Below are 20,888 nucleotides of genomic sequence, written 5' to 3' on the forward strand. Positions count from 1 at the left end.
CGAATGTTGGTGTGTTTAATGTCCCAGGGGTCTCTGAGACTGTCCTCAAATCTTTTCATTCTTTTTTCTTTATTCTGCTCTGCAGTAGTTATTTCCACTATTTTATCGTCCAGGTCACTTAATCTGTTCTTCTACCTCAGTTATTCTGCTATTGATTCCTTCTAGAGAATTTTTAATTTCATATTTTGTGTTGTTCATCATTGTTTGTTTGCTCTTAAGGTCTTCTAGGTTCTTGTTAAATGTTTCTTGTATTTTCTCCGTTCTATTTCCAAGATTTCAGATCATCTTTACTATCATTATTCTGAATTCTTTTTCAGGTAGACTGCCTGTTTCCTCTTCATCTGTTTGGTCTGGTGGGTTTTTACCTTGCTCCTTCATCTGCTGTGTGTTTCTCTGACTTCTCATTTTGCTTAACTTACTGTGTTTGGGGTCTCCTTTTCACAGGCTGCAGTTTCGTAGTTCCCGTTGTTTTTGTTGTCGGCCCCCAGTGGCTAAGGTTGGTTCCGCGGGTTGTGTAGGCTTCCTGGTCAAGGGGACTGGTGCCTGTGTTCTGGAAGATGAGGCTGCATGTTATCTTTCTGGTGGGCAGGACCACGTCTGGTGGTGTGTTTTAGGGTGTCTGTGACCTTATTATGATTTTAGGCAGCGTCTCTGCTAATGGGTGGGGTTGTGTTCCTGTCTTGCTAGTTGTTTGGCATAGGGTGTCCAGCACTGTGGCTTGCTGGTCGTTGAGTGGAGCTGGGTCTCAGTGTTGAGATGGCGTTCTGTGGGAGAGCTTTTGCTGTTTGATATTACGTGGAGCTGGGAGGTCTCTGGTGGAACTCGGCTCTCCCACCTCAGAGGCACAGGCCTGATACCCGGCTGGAGCACAAAGACCCTATCAGCCCCATGGCTCAGAAGAAAAGGGAGAAAAAAAAAAAAGAAAAAAAGTTATTAAAGTAATTTTAAAAATTATTAAAAAGAAAAAATTAAAAAGTAATTGAAAGAAAGAAGAGAGCAACCAAACCAAAAACCAAATCCACCAACGATAACAAGTGCTAAAAACTATACAAAAAAAAACCAAAAACGGACAGAACCCTAGGACAAATGGTAAAAGCAAAGCTATACAGACAAAATCACACAAAGGTGCATACACATACACACTCACAAAAAGAGAAAAAGGGAAAAATACATATATATCGTTGCTTCCAAAGTCCACCGCCTCAATTTGGGATGATTCGTTTTCTATTCAGGTATTCCAGAAATGCAGGTACATCAAGTTGACTGTGGAGATTTAATCTGCTGCTCCTGAGGCTGCTGGGAGAGATTTCCCTTTCTCTTCTTTTTTTCACGCAGCTCCTGGGGTTCAGCTTTGGATTTGGCCCCGCCTCTCTGTGTAGGTCGCCTGAGGGCATCTGTTCCCACCCAGACAGGACGGGGTTAAAGGAGCAGCTGATTAGGGGGCTCTGGCTCACTCAGGCGGGGAGGAGGGAGGGGTACGGAATGCTGGGCGAGCCTGCGGCGGCAGAGGCCAGCATGACGTTGTAACAGCCTGAGGTGTTCCGCGTGTTCTCCCGGGGAAGTTGTCCCTGGATCATGGGACCCTGGCAGTGGCAAGTTGCACAGGCTCCCGGGAGGGGAGGTGTGGACAGTGACCTGTGCTTGCACACAGGCTCCTTGGTGGCGGCAGCAGCAGCCTTAGCGTCCCATGCCCTTCTCTGGGGTCTGCGGTGATAGCCGCGGTTCGCGCCCTTCTCTGAAGCTTGTTTAGGCGGTGCTCTGAATCCCCTCTCCTTGCGCACCACGAAACAATGGTCTCTTGCCTCTTAGGCAGTTCCAGCCTTTTTCCCGGACTCCCTCCCGGCTAGCTGTGTCACACTAGCCCCCTTCAGGCTGTGGTCATGCTGCCAACCCCAGTCCTCTCCCTGGGATCTGACCTCTGAAGCCTGAACCTCAGCTCCCAGCCCCCACCTGCCCCGGCGGCTTAGCACACAAGCCTCTCGGGCTGGTGAGTGCTGGTCGGCACCGATCCTCTGTGAGGGAATCCCCTTTGCCCTCCGCACCCCTGTTGATGCGCTCTCCTCCATGGCTCTGAAGCTTCCCCCCTCCGCCCCCCCCCCCCCCCCCCGTCTCTGCCCATGAATTCCTAGTGTGTGGAAACCTTTCCTCCTTCACAGCTCCCTCCCACTGGTGCCGGTCCCGTCCCTATCCTTTTGTCTCTGTTTTTCCTTTTCTTTTTTGCCCTACCCAGGTACGTGGGGAGTTTCTTGCCTTTTGGGAGGTCTGAGGTCTTCTGCCAGAGTTCAGTAGGTGTTCTGTAGGCGTTGTTCCACATGTAGATGTATTTCTGACGTATTTGTGGGGAGGAAGGTGATCTCCACGTCATACTCCTCCGCCATCTTGAAATTTGGCTAATAAGTTTGTCTTCCTTGTTTTAAATATCTGAAAGTGAGAATCACCTTACTTACTGAATGCTTACTAGGTGTACTCACTGTGCTAGATGCTACAGTGGTGTTTGACAAGATAGTTAAGATACCTCTTCTCATGTGTTGCTTTACAGACTTTACACCACTAAAGTAATCCTGTTTGTTGCGTGAACAGTTACACTTTGCATTTAAAAGTTAACAAGGGTTCTGTTGAGTTTTAATGAGTTACGCCTCTGTAATTTCAATGTAGACCTTTGTATTTTAAAAAAAATTTCTGTTTTTGTACTTGTGTATGAATTCCTTCTAGACTCAAACGGACATCACCAACAGCCTATTGTGATTGCTGGGAGAAGTGTAAATGTAAAACTCTAATTGCTGGACAGAAATCTGCTCGGCTTGATCTACTTTATCGCCTGCTCACTGCTACTAATTTGGTCACTCTGCCAAATAGCAGGCAAGTAGTGGGATTTTTAGGACATAAATTGAGTTGTAAAAGCACAGCATAGGTAAGTAGCTTCTCCCCCTCCGCATAACAATGTGCTGTTTTGCAGGGGAGAGCACCTCTTACTCTTTTTAGTGCAGACAGTTGCGAGGCAGACAGTAGAGCATTGCCAGTACAGACCTCCTCGAATCAGGGAGGATCGTAACCGAAAAACAGCCAATCCTGAAGGTGAGTTAATTTGACAGTTATGACATATAGGAAAAGTGGTATGTTTATTTCTGCCTTACCCACTACTTCTTTTCCTTTTCTTTTTAGATTCAGATATGCCCGATCATGATTTAGAACCCCCAAGATTTGCCCAGCTTGCCTTGGAGCGTGTTCTACAGGACTGGAATGCTTTGAAATCTATGATTATGTTTGGGTCACAGGAGAATAAAGACCCGTATGTATTCATTAACATTTTTTTAGAGTTATTTATTTCCCACGTTAGTGTAGGCGATTACAGTGCATTCTTTCTTTCCCCTCAAGTCTCAGTGCCAGCAGCAGGATAGGCCATCTTTTGCCAGAAGAGCAAGTATACCTCAATCAGCAAAGTGGCACAATTCGGTTGGACTGTTTCACTCACTGCCTTATAGTCAAGTGTACAGCAGATATTTTGGTAAGTCCTTTGAATAATTATTTACAAGCACATGAAAAGGATGTTTTTTTACGTAGTTTCCCATAATTTTACTAATCGAGCTCCCAAGTACCAGTAAGCTCTAATTAAATAAATAGTACATTAAGGGGAATGGAATTTTGGGGGTGATTTAAATTTCTCATTTTAGATCAATCAATGAAAGCTCCTTCTTTCATTCTAAATAAAAGTCCTAGAGTGTATTAAAAATACAACAGTATAGGGCTTCCCTGGTGGCGCAGTGGTTGAGAGTCCGCCTGCCGAGGCAGGGGACACGGGTTCGTGCCCCGGTCCGGGAAGATCCCACATGCCGCGGAGCGGCTGGGCCTGTGAGCCATGGCCGCTGAGCCTGCACGTCCAGAGCCTGTGCTCTGCAACGGGAGAGGCCACAACCGTGAGAGGCCCGCGTACCACAAAAAAAAAAAAAAACAGAACAGTATAAAAATGTATGAAGCAGTGTTAAAGATTAATAGTAACTCAGTGCGAATTTTTTTTAAATATCTCTTTTTGCTGTGAAATTAGAAAAGAATATAAACTATAAAACCCAGTGCTGATGAGACTTGGACACTGATGAGGTGGCATTGCATTTGGTACTCCTTTGGAAAACAACTTGTCAGTGTCGACAGCCATAAAACTAACATTGCCCTCAGAAGTTTTCATAAAGAAATAATCTACAATATGGGAAAGAAAAAGATTGTGTCACAGAATAATACAAAATTGAAAAACAAATACTTTTATGGATCCGATAATAGAGGACTGTTGACTCAAGTCAACCACTTACTGAAATGTAATGCAGTGATTTAAAAATAAAGGTTATTTTAAGTAACATTTAAAAAACAACAGGGAAAACAATGTGGAATTGGGTGTTCGCTGTAATTAATAACTTTATGATACACTGTGTGTAGAAATGCGACTAGAAAGTAATGGTTAAGTGAGAGGGATGGGATTATGAATATATTAATATAAATATTTGAGTCTACTCTGATGTTTTGGTAAGTACCCTGTACTGAGTGAAATATATTCTTTCTCTGATTTGATATATTAGGTTTTGTTCTGCTAAATAGTAATTGATATTCATAGGAGTTTGAGACTAAAAAACAAGAGATCAGACATTTAAGAACCACTGTAGGTCAAGCATAGTGGTGGTGGGCATGTGGCATAAATTAATCACTGACATTGTAATTGTTTTGGTTAAATATATTGTGATGTTTTTATTATGAAATGTTAATAGCAAAAAAGTGTTAGAACTTTTTCCTTTATGAATGTCTAAACATCTTAGGAGATGTCTCAACATTAATAGAGTGGATTACTATTTTTAAAGCTTTTAGATACTCTACTAGGTACACTAGTGAAAGAACTCCAAAACAAATACACACCGGGACGTAGAGAAGAAGCTATTGCTGTGACAATGAGGTTTTTGCGGTCAGTTGCAAGAGTTTTTGTCATCCTTAGTGTGGAAATGGCTTCATCTAAAAAGAAAAAGTAAGGCATTCTTTCTTATTTTGGCTTCTATATAATTTTGCTCACATTTTTTTGTGATAGTGATAAAATTTTGTATATGAAAGGATTCAGAAGATTCCTGTATTTCCCTTTTTGCTCTAGCAACTTTATTCCACAACCAATTGGAAAATGTAAGCGTGTATTCCAAGCACTGTTACCTTACGCAGTAGAAGAATTGTGCAATGTAGCAGAGTCACTGATTGTTCCTGTCAGAATGGGTATTGCTCGTCCAACTGCACCTTTTACTCTGGCAAGTACCAGCATAGATGCCATGCAAGGCAGCGAGGAATTATTTTCAGTGGAACCACTGCCACCAAGACCATCATCTGATCAGTCTAGCAGGTAAATTTCTGTCTGGTAACAGATTCTGATTAATTCTTTCTCTGGAAATGTCACAAATGTTACTAAAACTTTTGCATAAGCACTCAGGTCCTGTACAGGATCATTTGTGTAACCAATGGTAAAGATTTTACTTAGTTTGGAACATGTGAAAAGCACTTTAAAAACTACATGTGTCTACACATCTAAAGTAATAGATCTGTAGTTGTGGGGTTTTTGTTTGTTTGTTTGGAAAAGCACTATTTTTATTATGCCAATAAAGTAATCTGGTAAGAAAGTTTACTTTAGACTTCTGTACTTCATTACTTTCTGGTTTTTCTTACCTTTAAATATAGCCTGCTATAAGGCCAAGTTGAAGAATGAAAAGCCATGTTAACTTTCTCTGTGTCCAAAGCCTTGGGTTAGGGGGCAGCTTGTTATTATATAATCTAAATAACAACCAGAATGGTGGCATTTAAAAATATTCTCTACAACCATATTATATAGGATAAGGCTAAAACAATTCAATAAAAATGTTTCTAGTTATAAGATTACTTATTCTTAAGTCTCATTTTTCCATTTGTTTGATAGTTTCCCTAACTAGGCTCTAAGTTTGCTGAGTCAGAATGTTTAGAAACTAAAATGTTCTGGTGTCTTTTATCACAGTGCTTCTCAAATTTTAATATGCATGCAAATCACTTGGGTATCTTACTAAAATGCAGAGGCTGATTCTGGAGGTCTGTGTGGGGCCTGAGATTCTGTATTTCTTAGGAACTTTCAGGTAGGACAGTGCCAATACTTCTGCTTTAGGGGCCACACTTCTGAGTTGCAAGGTTTTAGAGATCTTTTGCAAATATTTGTTTATTTTATTTGGTTTTCTCAAGTCTGATTTTGTTACTGTGTGCATGTGTTACTAGTGTTTTAATAAGGATCTTTTGGAGCTGAAGACCCTTATTCCTCTTTTCTGGAAAACAACTGTGTGTTAATAAAGCCCTTCTTTAGTATTTGGGCCATTTCCCAAGACTTGTTCTTTGGTTTTCATCTGTGTTGTTGAGTGCTCTCTCTCATTATTCTCATTATTACTCCATATGCCAGTATGTATCCCAACTTTGCCTTTATTGTCTGGTCTCCTAGGACACCCTGGAATCTAAAGTCCAGGTTTGTCTATAAAAGTTCTCCAGTGGTAGCCTTGTCACTGCTATACTTCCAGGATTTGCTGAAAACTGTAATAAATTGAGCTATATGTTTTCAGACTTGCCAAACCATATCTCATTATGCTAGCAGAACCTCTCTGTGTTCCGTGTGATGCTTCTGATCCTGATCCCCTGTGAGGAGCCCCCCAATTACTTATGTGGTATCACCTTGTGAATTCTTTGTACCCTTCCCTTGGTTTTGTTCTAGAACATAAAAATTTCTATCTGTTGAACAGATTTTGGGATCATCTCATCTATAAACAATGCCCATAGCCTGTTCCTACTGTTTTCAAGATTTTTTGTCAGCTTGCCCTGCTTCTTAGTCGTTTTATTAAAGTACTGTGCACTCTTAAACTTTCCTCTTCATTCTTGGTTGTTCTTTGGCCGATCTCTGATGTCTTCCCAGAAGGTCTCATGATAATCAAGAGATAATAGTGCTAATGTTTTCTATAACTGTTGATATAATATAGAAAGTCCTTCATTGTAATAAAGTACAGTCACTCCTCATAAGGGTGTATTTTGACCAGTGTTCCAAGAATGTATTTAAAAAGTACACACTTGACCAGTCTTTGGGATTTCCCATATCTTGGATGGTAGATGGTGTATATCAGCAGTCCCCAGCCTTTCTGGCACCAGGCACCGGTTTCGTGGAAGACGGTTTTTCTACGGACCGGTAGTGGGGGTTGGGGGGGATGGTTCAGGCGGTAATTCGTGCAGTGGGGAGCCCCAGGTGAAGCTTTGCTTACTCCCTGCCCCCCTCCTGCTGTTCGGGCCCGGTTCCTAAAAGGCCGCGCGGACCAGGAGTGGTGCTCGGCCCAGGGGTTGGGGACTGCTGGTGTATATCACTCCATTGAGTGTAAAGTCTTGAGTTGATAGCTTTGCTTTTTATGTTGCTTCCCTCCACCTCTTTAAAACTCTTCTGTCCTTATTAATTAATCTGTTTCTACTCTACCTGCCAAATGGTGTGTTATTGCAGAATGCGGAGAACTGAAGGGAGGGAGTGATTGGGGAATATTTCCAAAGGATGGATCTGGTGACAGTCATCCAGACTTCCCCGAGGATGCAGACATAGATTTAAAAGATTTAGATAAAATTTTATTAATAATGGAAGACTTAAAAAACATTTGAAATACTTTTTTCAAATCCCAGAACTGGGAGATGGCCATTAAAAAATACACAAAAGTTTTAAGGTATGTGGAAGGCTTGAAGGCTGCTACTGAGAACGCAGGTAGAGCAAAGCTGCAGCCTGTCGCTTGAGCTGTGTGCTGAATATCGGTGCTTGCAAACTGAAGATGTCCGATTGGCAGGGAGCAGTCGACAGTTGTTTGGAGGCCCTTGAAATAGATCCAGCAAATACCGAAACACTGTACTGTAGAGCCCAAGGATGGAAGGAACTGAAAGAAATATGATCAAGCATTGGCTGATCTTAAGAAAGCTCAGGAGATAGAGCACCAGAGGATAAAGCTATCCAGGCAGAATTGCTGAAAGTCAAGCAAAAGATCAAGGCACAGAAAGATAAAGAGAAGGCAGCTTATGCAAAAATGTTTGCTTAATAAGGAATTCAGTTTTGCTTAAATATGCATTGATTGTATAAAGCAAATAAGACAATTTAAGGGTTTTGTCTATTATGTATGATCCCTAATGTGTTCTACCATTGTTTACAGTCTAGGAATATGGGTAGGGATTCACTCTTAATAGACCAGTGTTACAAAATATGGTGAAGTTGATTTCGTTTTAAATGGCTCTCTGCATTACTCACAGAGGATAATGGTGTCCAGTGTATTTTAAACTCCTAGACACATCTTGTTTTAATAAATAGATGAAAACTTAAAAAAAAAGAAAAAGAGAACCACGTCTCATAATAACAGCGGTTACTGAAATTTTAGTATGAACTTGAGGAACTTTCTTAAGCATCATATATGTATTTAATCTAAGTATTTAATCTAAAATCTGTTTTTAATTTTCCCAATAACTAATAGATACCCACTATCATCCTAATTTTAGAGGTGAGGAAACTGAGGCTCAGAGCAGTTAGATAATTTGTTCAACGTCACACAGCTATTAAAGTTTATAGATATTTGGAGGTAATTCTAGATAGATATTTTCCTTTTTCCTATATCCCTGTATATTAGATGGCAGAGTAGAGAGCGAAATTGCTGCTTTGTGCTTACTGATAGTGTTGATGCATTGGATTAACCAACACCGAAGCCCACCCTACTTCATAGCACAAATTGCAGTCCTAAACTCTCACAGGTGCCGTCTTGTAATCAGAAGTTCTCTGAAGAGACTTTTTCCTGTCCCCATCTAGCCATGGCTGATGTAGGTAAATCTCTTGAAACCTGTTGCTCTTTCTTGATTTACATTTGGCTTTATGTATGTGAGGGGGGGACAAAAGAGGGGATTTCTATGACGTAACTTCTATTTTGCTTAGACCCCAGACCTTTACCTGTGAAATCTATGGCTCTTGAAACTCTAGCCTAAGAGACACCAGCAGATACCTCTGGTGCAAATGGTGGCACCGTTATCACTAGGATAGTTGTGCTTTGTTTTTGTTTAAATATTTTATTTAGTATTTTTAGGTGTTCCGTAGCAAGAGGCATTTCTCTGCACAATCTGGCAAACTGCTGGAAATAGGAGTCCCCAAAACTTGAAAGTATTTTAACAACTTCTGTTAGACTGGATTTCAGGACTGTGGTGCTTCATTGTGGCAGGAAGTGGGAAAGAAATTAAATCATGGTGTGAAGAAAACTGAAGCTCATTTCTAAATGGGGAGTTATAATATGTTCTGTGTATTGGCAGTATCCTACCTACTAAGTTCATAACTTCTTAAAGTAACTACTTTGAGAACACTATTGGACTTGTGGATGTTTGTTCCAGGATGTTTTTTTAAAGAAGAAATACTCATTGACTGTGGCTTGACATAATGTTGACTTTTATTTTTTAATATTGAAAATGTTGAAATCCTAGTGCTTGGAAATATCCTTTTCTATTTATATTTTCCCTTTTTCAAAAATATTAGTATATTAGTTTTGGGTATACAACACAGTGATTTGATATATTTATAAAGTGATCACCGAATTAAGACTAGTTACCGTGTGTTATCTCTTCAGATTTTCTTTTAGCCTCTTCAGTCCACTGTCTCTGAATTACCAGTTACTTAAATTTCTAGTATTAAACAGCAAATTTCTGTTTATTTGAAAGCAGAGTGTCTAAGTTGACTTTTCACGTGTAACTGGTTTGATTCTCATTTCTCAGAGCCGCTGAGGTGAGGAAAGAACACTATCAGTGTAAACACTTAAAGGTCCTTTCATCTCTTTTAGACTGTGTTTCTTAATCTGTAAATAAAGTATAATAGTTAGGTCACAGGGTTATTAAACAACAATCTTCTGATCTCTGACCTGCATTTTAAACTGCATTCTCTGGTTCTCCTCTTTTATAACGGAGGCATTTGTCCATACTTGGCTGTTTCCAAGTCACATTTTTAAGAAAGTGAAACTTTTGCCACCAATCATCTTTTGCTATGATTCTATTTTAAAATCATACTTTTGAACTTATTTTTTTCTCAATACTCATCAGCAAGTCAGTGGTTAATAAGCTGATGCAAAGTAGGTCATGTCAGTCAAGTCTTTTAAAAAGAGTAGGTTACTTTTAATAAACACTTCTGTTAGTGGATGAATGCTGCCGTCAGAGCCTTTGGAAGTTGAAAGGTTTAGCAGTGGAAAAGGAAAAATTTTCCCCGTAGAAATACTTCAGTGGGAAGGACTCATAAAAGTATGTGCATTAACACAGATTTGAAATGACTTACTAAAAAGTAAAAACAATTCTGAGATTTATAAGTTAAATCTCTGGTAAAATGATTTCTTTGGGGTTCATATTATCTGATATACTATAGATTAATTATTGTCGGTTTCTAAGAAATTTTAGGTCAGATTTAAAACGGCATCCTAGCAAGTGAATCACGTTGAGTAACACTGAGAAGCATAAACCGTCTGAGCTGTATATCAGAGGTGTGGCAGCAGTATGCTCATAACCTGATTCCTTACAGCTCCAGTCAATCTCAGTCGTCCTACATCATCCGGAATCCACAGCAGAGGCGCATCAGCCAGTCACAGCCTGTTCGGGGCAGAGATGAAGAACAGGACGATATTGTTTCAGCAGATGTGGAAGAGGTGGTTTTAATTGTTTTAATTGTGGTAGATGAGAGGCTTTTATTTGGGGGGGAAGGGGAAAGTAGTCACAAGTTTATTAATAGCTAATAAACTACTATTAGTAATAATAGCTTACATGTATATGCTTCCACCTTTTAGACTTTTGTTATATGTTCTCATTTGTGGTTATACATCTTAAAATATGTTAGTATGTTGATTTACTGGATAATAAAAAATTAGAAACATAAACTTGTTCTACTTAAGGGTTCATAGAAAAGATATTCTCAATGTTAAAAGAGTTTTTAGTAGTTTTGTGCAATGTATTCGAAGGTGGACAGGGTACTGCATATTATATAAATTTTATAATTGCAGAAGTTTAAAAAAAAATATACTCCCAATACAATTTTTATAATTTTAAGGCTCTGTGTATGGACAGCAATCATACACTTTGGGATATGTGGGCATAATTTTTGATACCAGATTATCACTAGCAACTGAAAATTTTGAAAACTGCTTAGTGTTACAGTTCCCTGTAGTTAGGGATCTTTGTATGTTAGTTTACTAAATGCTGTGGAGGAGTACTGGTAGAGAAGTGGGTTTATTATGTACTTTGATTGTCTACAAATAAGATCTGGATTTAGGTTGAGGTGGTGGAGGGTGTGGCTGGAGAAGAGGATCATCATGACGAACAGGAAGAACATGGGGAAGAGAATGCTGAGGCAGAGGGACAACACGATGAGCATGATGAAGACGGTATGCAGGTTATTTGAGAAATTATTCAGTATGAGAAAGTCGGGTACTTTTAAGAGATATTAATAGAGAGAAAAGTGTATTTGATGTGTAGTGAAATGTTCATCATATTTCTGCTAGGGGATTCTGTAGTATCTGTCAGAATTTGAGGAGGTAGCTATATACATATGTAAACATAAATATATATACTTTCATATATTTACATGTAGAAAATAATTTATCCTCTTTCCTTTTACCTTTTGGTTCACACTTTCTTCTTAAAAGGCTTTTAGAAATTAAAATAATCATAACCACATAACATTTGAAAAGTTAGAGAAAAGGAAAACAAATAACCCATAATCCCACCCAGATGCTAACAGTTTGTATTTTTACTTTCAGTCCTCCCCTGTACTGCCCCATTCCCATGCATGTCTTTTAGATATTGTATGTGTAAGTTTTTTTTAACTTTGTTTTTTTGACTTCGGCCTTTTTGCTACGTAGTCATCATAACCATTCTTATTAGTAGCCATAGGATGGACTTTTGGGGATCAGCTTTATTGAGGTATAATTGACATACAATAAACTGCACATGTTGAAAATTTATAACTTAATATGTTTTGACGTGTATGTGAAGTACAAAGGATACACATGTTTAACCTTCCCCTCTTGGAATCCCAATATGTAAAACAGATGAAAATGGAGCAGTGGAGCTACCAGAGCTCTGTCCACTAGCTGGAGTCCTCCTGCCCAACATTTTTTACCTAAGGCTATGCAGGCCAGATTTTGAAACTGTGTCTACTGAGTACCATAATTTACCTAGTCATTCTTCTGCTAAGCAGGCAGTCGTGCATACTCTAGTAGTTATCACTTCTCTCTGCGGGCCCCCGACCCCTCCCAGTTCCCACCCTTACGATATTCTAGCTTATCAGCCTGACTTGATCCAGTGAGTTTGTACCTTTTCTTATTATTTAAATATATTTGCTAGGGAGTGACATGGAGCTGGACTTGTTAGCAGCAGCTGAAACAGAAAGTGACAGTGAAAGTAACCATAGCAACCAAGATAATGCTAGTGGGCGTAGAAGTGTTGTCACTGCAGCAACTGCTGGCTCAGAAGCAGGTATGTTACCTTCTCTTAGCAACTTTCTTGCTTATAACTAAGGCTATGTGTGTAGAATTAACTGGTTAAACTGTGCTCAGTATAATATGCACAGCGGTAGCTAACCCTTTTATTAACTTCATTTCTCCATAGATATTAGTGAAGAAGATTATTATTTCAATGACTTTTTGCTTTTCTGGTTTTTAAATAATGGATTATTTCTAAGGTTCATTTAAGAGTTCTAGTTAAACTATTTCAATGATGGGTTTTTGGACTGTTGGATACAGTCTGGCATTCTGTTTAATATGTATATTTTCCTGAATGAGGGGGTACACTGTAATTTTAGATATCAACAAACTCACAATGATTTTGGTTTTAAAAATTAAAAACTTAGGTGCGAGCAGTGTTCCTGCCTTCTTTTCTGAAGATGATTCGCAATCAAATGACTCGAGTGATTCTGATAGCAGCAGTAGTCAGAGTGACGACATAGAACAGGAGACCTTTATGCTTGATGAGCCATTAGAGAGAACCACGAATAGCTCCCATGCCAACGGTGCGGCCCAAGCTCCCCGTTCCATGCAGTGGGCTGTCCGCAACACCCAACATCAGCGGGCGGCTAGCACAGCCCCTTCTAGCACATCCACACCAGCAGGCAAGTCTGTAAACTTGGTGTTCCTAAGGTTTAAAAATTATGCATGTTCCTCTAGAGAACAAATTAAATAATTTCAGAATAGTTCTTCATTGTTTTGCTGAGTTCAAATACAAAATTCCCTTCCCTGAAATTAGTGTGGTTTAAGAAAATGCTCATTTACCACATTTACTAATGTAATTGATCTTTTAGCTTATTTAAATATATACAGTGTTAGTGAAACACAGTTAGCAGCTAACATTAGCTTATTATGGTTGTCCTTTTTTCTTCCCTTATAGCAAGTTCAGCAGGTTTGATTTATATTGATCCTTCCAACTTACGCCGGAGTGGTACCATCAGCACGAGTGCTGCAGCTGCAGCAGCTGCTTTGGAAGCTAGCAATGCCAGCAGCTACTTAACGTCTGCAAGCAGTTTAGCCAGGGCTTATAGCATTGTCATCAGACAAATCTCGGATTTGATGGGGCTTATTCCTAAGTATAATCACCTAGTGTACTCTCAGATTCCAGCAGCTGTGAAATTGACTTACCAAGATGCAGTAAATTTACAGGTATGAAACCACTGCAAAGTTACTCATTCAAATATATTTTTTGGCTGTCTGTTATGAGAATTCCAGTATAATGGGAATTAATGTTACAAGTACTTAAATGTCTGTATCATACTACTCTATCGAACTTAACTTTATCTGGATAGTTTTAACTGTTTTAGTTTGGTCTTTGTAGAACTATGTAGAAGAAAAGCTTATTCCCACTTGGAACTGGATGGTCAGTATTATGGATTCTACTGAAGCTCAATTACGTTATGGTTCTGCATTAGCATCTGCTGGTGATCCGGGACATCCCAATCATCCTCTTCATGCTTCTCAGAACTCAGCTCGCAGAGAAAGGATGACTGCACGAGAAGAGGCTAGTTTACGAACGCTTGAAGGCAGACGGTATGAAATTCTTTGTTTATGCTTGTATGTTTAGACAGAACCGTTATAGCCTAGAAGTTTAGAGGTTTTTGATTGCTATTACATAGGACCTCACTCTGTTGTAAAGGAGGAAATACGTGCCTTGCATTACTTCTTTTAAACCGTTGTGTAGTTGAAGCAAAATAAGTTATAATCCAAGCTATTTAAAAAAAATTTTTTTTAAATTCATTCATGTTGTAGTAATCTGATACTAAATTCTTCTCATTTTTGAAGTAGTTGGTCTACAGCCTTGTCTCATTCCCCAGGCCTCCCCCCTTGAAAGGCATATATTCATAGAAAGACTTATTTTGACCACGATTAAATATGAATATACTTTGTACTTGGGAAGGAGAAAGTCTGTGTAATTACCTAAGCTGCTCTTTGGTTTCTAAAATCAAATTTCTTTTTCTACCTCCTGTAGAATCATAATTAAAGTATATTTGTTTATGTATTTATTGTGTTCTTTCTATTCAGTTATAAAATGACCTTTTTCAAGACTAGAAATTAGCCCACACATTGAAACTAGATTAGTGGCAGTGCTATATAGTGAAAATGTCCCATCCCTGAAGTCGAAGTCCTAGAATTTGGTTCTAGCTTTGGCTCAGGCTAAACAACCTTGCTACTTTGGGTGGACCATAAATGGAGGAAAGACAAGGGTCTAGGAGACTGCTTAGGAAATTTAACAAGACTATGGTTGGAGTCTACAAGAGAAGTAATAGTCACCGAAGTAGGGCAGTGAAGGGCCAGTGAGGAGAGAGCGCTGAAATCATTACAAACAGAACTTAGGGCCGTGTTGGGGTATGGAGCGGGGAGGAGGCAGAATTTACATCTTCTGAATTTAGATTCTGAATAACTAATACAAAAATTAAAAGAAAAATCTAGAGGAGTAGAGTGGACATACCTGCTTTTGAACATGTTGAGAACTGGGAGAGGATTTAGTGGAAATGTTTAGTATGCAAAATTGAATGCTTGGCAAAAAGACCTGGATTAGAGATAAAGACTTGAGGGGCAGCAGCTTTCCTGTCCTAGGAAGCCTGCTCCACCAATAGACACAGGTCTTGTCTTCATTAGGCTAGTCACTACGCCAAAGAACACAGATTTCTGATAATAGATTTTCATTGGTGATAGGGTTCCCTTTTCTGTGTTGCTCCCACTCTCACTCTAATAGAATAGCTTTATTGAGATGTAGTTCACATACCATACAGTTCACCCATTTAAAGTATACCGTTCCATAGTTTTGAGTATGCTGTGCAACCATCATCACAATTAGTATTAGAATGTTTTATTCGTTTCCACAAGAAGCCCCATACCTATTAGCAGTCACCTCCCGTTTTCCCCTACTTTCTAATCCTAAGCTAAGCAACCACTGATTTACTCTCTGTCTCTCTAGATTTGCCTATTCTGGACATTTCATGTAATGGAATCATTCAATATGTGGTTTCTTTTACCTAGCATAATGGTTTTAAGGTTCATCCATGTTTAGCATGTATCAATACATTATTTCCTAGTATTCCATGTCACATTTTGTTTTTCCACTCATAAGTTGATGGACATTTGGGTTGTTTACACCTTTTGACTATTATGAATAATGCTGCTGTGAACAGATTGTGTACAGTTTTTTGTGTAGATAATGTGTTTTCAATTATCTTGGGTATATATCTAATTGTAGAATTGCTGGATCACATGGTAACTCTCTTTAACCTTTTGAGGAACTGCCAGACTGTTTTCCAGTGTGACTGCACCATTTTACATTCCCAATAGCAGAGTATAAAGTTTCTAATTTCTCCACATCCTTGCCAACACCTGGTATTATATGTCTTTTGGATTATAGCCATCCTAGTGGGTATGAAGTGGTTTCTCGTTGTGGTTTTGATTTACATTTCTGTAATGGCTGATGAGCATCTTTTCATGTGCTTATTGGCCATTTGTGTATCTTTGGAGAAATGTCTGTTTAGATGTTTTATACATTTTAATTGGCCTCTGTTTTTATTATTGAATTTTATGAGTTCTTTATATAGTCTGGATACAACTTCCTTTCAGATACAGGATTTGCAGAAATTGTGCCCCATTCTGTGGATTGTCTTTTCATTTTCTTGAAGGTGTTCTTTGAAGGACATAGGTTTTTTAATTTGGGTAAAGTCCAGTGCTCTTTATTTTCTTCTGTTGCTTGTGCCTTTGGTGTCATTTTAGGCACACTTTTAGGTTCTCAAAGTGTGGTTCCCAGAATAGCAGCATCAAGATCACCTAAGAGCTTGTTAGAAATATAAATTTTGGGTCCTACCCTAACCCATTCTTACTGAACCCATAGAGGTGGGTCCAACAACCTGTTTTCACAAGCCCTCCAGGTAATTTTGGTGGACACTGAAGTTTGAGAACCACTGTCTCTGGGGAAGGAGTACCTTCTGCCAATCCAGAGGACGCTGGAATTTCTTTCCTTTATAAATGTATACAGTACTGTAAATAATATACAATGGTTATATTTCTAAGGCAGAGCCCAGGCGTAATGAGTTTTTATTTATGGATAGTCTCAGTTCCTAATTTTGCATATTCATAACAGTGGTACATTTCACATTTGTGTTCTTTTTGTAAACATCTTCATTTCTTTTTACTCCAACAGACGTGCCACATTGCTTAGTGCCCGTCAAGGAATGATGTCTGCTCGAGGCGACTTCCTAAATTATGCTCTGTCTTTAATGCGGTCTCATAATGATGAGCATTCTGATGTTCTTCCAGTTTTGGATGTTTGCTCATTGAAGCATGTGGCATATGTTTTTCAAGCCCTTATATATTGGATTAAAGCAATGAATCAGCAGACAACATTGGATACACCTCAGCTGGAACGCAAAAGGTAGCCATACTTGCCATGAGATTGTTTTAAGAAATACTTGCTGTGGTCTCCATTAGTACATTGTCTGATTTTTGGAGTAAGGAGAACATTGCAAACAGGAACATTACATGTGGGCAGGTGGGCTTGAGTCCATCCAGCCACTCTCCATAGCTACTCCTCACTTAACACATGAAACCTAAGAATCCAGTTAAGCTTTATGCTGGAGGTAGTTTGTCCTGATTGTTTTATCATGTTTTCTATTAGAGTTTGTGTAAGCACTCACTATTTCTTGGTGTGATTAGCCTTTTGCTTCTGTTGAACCTATTTTGTAGTTGTTGTACATTTGGCCGATTAGTCTACCATTCCCAGAGTCTGAAACTTTATCCCAGTGTTTGAAATTGGTTAGATACTAAACTAACCTTTTCAGTATTTTTTGCATCACCTTTGCTCCTGTTCATACAGCACAAAATACTTCATGTAAAATGACTCACTTGTCTTTTTAAAGGACACGAGAACTCTTGGAACTGGGTATTGATAATGAAGATTCAGAACATGAAAATGATGATGACACCAATCAAAGTTAGTGTACAGAAAATCTGCTAATCTACTTCAAGAAATGGCTGCCTCAGTATTTCCCCTTCAAGCTTTTTAACTTCATTATTTTCTGTCTGGGTGGGAATTTCTCTTTTCTTCTCTATGTCCCGTTTCTTGCATTTTCTGTCCATTTTTCCTTATATATCCTTGCATTAATTCATAAATAAGGATGAGTTAAAGAAATATTATAAACTTTTTCAACAGTTAATATTTTTTCTATTTTGACTTTGTATCTCTCCTTTGCATTTCTCTTAGTTTTATGTTTACCTTTATTCTTAAGTGTGTCGGTACTACGTACATTTGAATAAAGTCTTAGCAGAACTTTTGCTAATACTGATGCAAAATAGACTGAGTCAAGAAAATGGAAAATACCAGTTATAACTCCCTATTTCATCAAAACTCAACAGTTAATGCAATAAAAAAGAGAGAAAATATTCCAAATTCAAGAAATTTGGGGATTTTCTACACTCTTATTTGTAGCTTTCAGGTATAATTTCAAGTAGAATTAAAATACTTTTCTAGTGGGGTCAAATAGTCTGCTTGCCTGTTTCTTATTATCATGTAGTACTTTATTCAGGCCTGGGAAAGACAACTTAACTTTAACTGCTATTTTTTGAGAACCCAGCCATAGCTCACTGCTATTTTCACAGCATACTGTAAGCACTGACAAAAGTTTTATTCCATTAATGGGAGTTGGTGCTGGTGTGCTGATTTCCTGTTGGGATGCATGAGTTGCCCAGACATTTCTCTGTTTATCTTCTTATATAGAGGAATCAGAACTTAAAAGTAAGCAGATGCTCAAATTTTAGCCCCTTTGGTGGAGTCATCAGTGAGCCAGGTCCTGAACATGCTCAGGAAACTAGCTATATTCAGGTCTAAATCTCTAGAGAGAGAAGAGGTGGATGTGGGTAGTGTCTGTCCAATACAAAATGGAACAGTATTTGTTACTGCTAATATTTTTTGCAAGTTTTTGTTGTGTTAAAATACACATAAATGAAATTTATCATTGTAACCATTTTAAACCAATATTTTGAATTACCACTTTAAAATATTATCAAAATTTTGGACTATCAACTTGTTTTGAGTGGCATTAAAATTTTATAAAGAGATAACAAGAATTTTGGATTGAGCAGATGTAGATCCTTTTACCCTTCCCCAATAATTAATTTTTTAAAAAAACATTTTATCTCTTTATGTTTAGGTGCTACTTTGAATGATAAGGATGATGACTCTCTTCCCGCAGAAACTGGCCAAAACCATCCATTTTTCCGACGCTCCGACTCCATGACGTTCCTTGGGTGTATACCCCCAAATCCATTTGAAGTGCCTCTAGCTGAAGCCATCCCCTTGGCTGATCAGCCACATCTGTTGCAGGTGATTCACATAAACTAGGCTTAAGGTTTCTTTTTAGTTGAATTTACTTTTTTAAAGTGTTCAATGTAACTGTAATATTTTTATTAAAATTCCAGCCAAATGCTAGAAAGGAGGATCTTTTTGGCCGTCCAAGTCAGGGTCTTTATTCTTCATCTGCCAGCAGTGGAAAATGCTTAATGGAAGTTACAGTGGATAGAAACTGCCTTGAGGTAAGATAGTAAAAATCTTCGCAATATAATATTTGTGAGTTGAACACTTATCCCAGCGTCTAGTTTTTTGGAAATGCATTCAGAATATTGTGTTTACCCAAATAACAGACGTATCAGAAATTCTTGCCTTATAACATAATTAAAGGAATTCCAGTACTGTCATTAGTCTGCTTTGAGACTAACTTGCTGTGTTTGCCTGTTCCGGAGTTGATTGTTGTAATTCTGCTGAATATTTAAAATTTTTATACATATGAGCATATATAATATTGGCTTGTAACTTTTCTTTTTGAGTCTAGAATGGGAATAAAGTAATATTAATGATGATACCTAACATTTGTTGGATAATTCTATCTCCTGGGCACTGTCTCAATTAATCTTCACAACCATGTTGGGTAGAAAACATTATTATCCTGATTTTATGGGTAAGGCTTGGAGAGATTACATAAATTTCACGTGGGAATGTCTGTTGTTATAATACAACTAGTGAAATGACAGATCTAGTTTTTAGATGAAAGTCTGATTTGAGAGCCTGAAATTATACTATACTGTTTCTCCAGTGAAAAAGTAATAACACCATTTAAGAGTGGGCATATAGAAGACATGTACTTGAATAGAATTTTCTTTATTATCTAAGTGATAAAGGAGAATTTTATGCACATAAGACACTTAAGTAACCATAGATATTATAAAGATACCTTGGAAAGTTCTCTGAGGCTGCTCTGGTAAATGCACTGGAATTGGTGCTCATCCATGGGAATCAGATAGACAAGAAATAGATTGCATCTTTGTAGTTGAAGTGCCAGAAGGGAATTATTTAACTGCCATGTGATCTCTGTGGAGTATTAGTAAGTTGAAAAGGAAATCTAGTCAGTTTGTTTTTTAATATCTAACATTTAAATGTAAAAATTCATAGGTTCTTCCAACTAAAATGTCTTATGCTGCCAATTTGAAAAATGTAACAAACATGCAAAATCGGCAAAAAAAGGAAGGGGAAGAACAGAATGTGGTGCCAGAAGAAGCTGAGAGTTCAAAACCAGGGCCATCTGCTCACGATCTTGCTGCACAACTGAAAAGCAGTTTACTCGCAGAAATAGGACTGACTGAAAGTGAAGGGCCACCTCTTACATCTTTCAGGTACTTGCTAAGTGAAGATAGTTTTTCTATGTTATTACTTTATGGCTATTATAATTTTTGTAAGAGTTTTTATTTAGAAAATTTATAATTTTCTTTGTATATAAATAATAGGATGAAATATTATTTGTGTTTTCCTAATTTATAATCAGAAATTTAGAGTTTTCTGGATTTTGTTTTTTTGTGACTGTTTTGTGATTGATTGGCATTCTGATTTTCTCCTCCTTTTACTGAAGGAATTCTGACTCTGTTTTTAACGTTCAGTACTGAGTTAAAGTATATATCCATGTCAAATTGCCAATTATACACTTGTTAGCAGGAGCTCAGCTATGGGAGGGGAACATGTGAAAAAAAGAGCTTTATAGATTTGTGACTTTCACATTTGTTTGGGCTCACTCCTTTGCCAGGTTCACATTTAGTAAATCTCTTGCAAGTGGTAGGTTCTTTGCTTTCCCAGTAAAAATTTGCCTAGTATATACTGTGACTCAGTATGGCTGATCACCTAATGATTTGTTGAGTGTCTGCTTTATGCTGTATGATTTTTGGTTATGTAATGTCAGATTTTTTTTTTTTCTTTTTGGTTTGCTTAGGAGGAGTTAAACTAGTTTAGGAAACTGTATACATCTTGTGTACACAGTCTAACAACCATAA

The 20,888-nt window shown here is 38.3% G+C and overlaps 1 protein-coding gene and 1 pseudogene across 2 annotated transcripts in view; both read left to right on the top strand.

The window, feature by feature from the left end:
* The window catches only part of UBR5 (ubiquitin protein ligase E3 component n-recognin 5), a 143,428-nt gene that overhangs the window by 101,238 nt on the left and 21,302 nt on the right, over positions 1-20,888 (top strand). For both annotated transcript variants that reach the window (XM_029222473.1, XM_029222475.1), the window contains exons 29-45: positions 2,713-2,859; positions 2,957-3,075; positions 3,163-3,289; positions 3,376-3,505; positions 4,842-5,002; positions 5,123-5,362; positions 10,577-10,700; positions 11,321-11,432; positions 12,394-12,525; positions 12,899-13,156; positions 13,432-13,700; positions 13,873-14,084; positions 16,720-16,950; positions 17,435-17,508; positions 18,725-18,897; positions 18,993-19,106; positions 20,020-20,240. In XM_029222473.1, coding sequence (XP_029078306.1) covers positions 2,713-2,859; positions 2,957-3,075; positions 3,163-3,289; positions 3,376-3,505; positions 4,842-5,002; positions 5,123-5,362; positions 10,577-10,700; positions 11,321-11,432; positions 12,394-12,525; positions 12,899-13,156; positions 13,432-13,700; positions 13,873-14,084; positions 16,720-16,950; positions 17,435-17,508; positions 18,725-18,897; positions 18,993-19,106; positions 20,020-20,240 — 2,844 coding nt within the window. The remainder of the gene's footprint in view (positions 1-2,712; positions 2,860-2,956; positions 3,076-3,162; positions 3,290-3,375; positions 3,506-4,841; positions 5,003-5,122; positions 5,363-10,576; positions 10,701-11,320; positions 11,433-12,393; positions 12,526-12,898; positions 13,157-13,431; positions 13,701-13,872; positions 14,085-16,719; positions 16,951-17,434; positions 17,509-18,724; positions 18,898-18,992; positions 19,107-20,019; positions 20,241-20,888) is intronic.
* Positions 7,480-9,261, top strand: LOC114895643 (annotated as a pseudogene).

This window comes from Monodon monoceros, unplaced genomic scaffold, assembly GCF_005190385.1.
Source record: "Monodon monoceros isolate NGI ecotype Baffin Bay Population unplaced genomic scaffold, NGI_Narwhal_1 Super_Scaffold_14, whole genome shotgun sequence".
In the NCBI taxonomy this organism is placed as follows: domain Eukaryota; kingdom Metazoa; phylum Chordata; class Mammalia; order Artiodactyla; family Monodontidae; genus Monodon; species Monodon monoceros.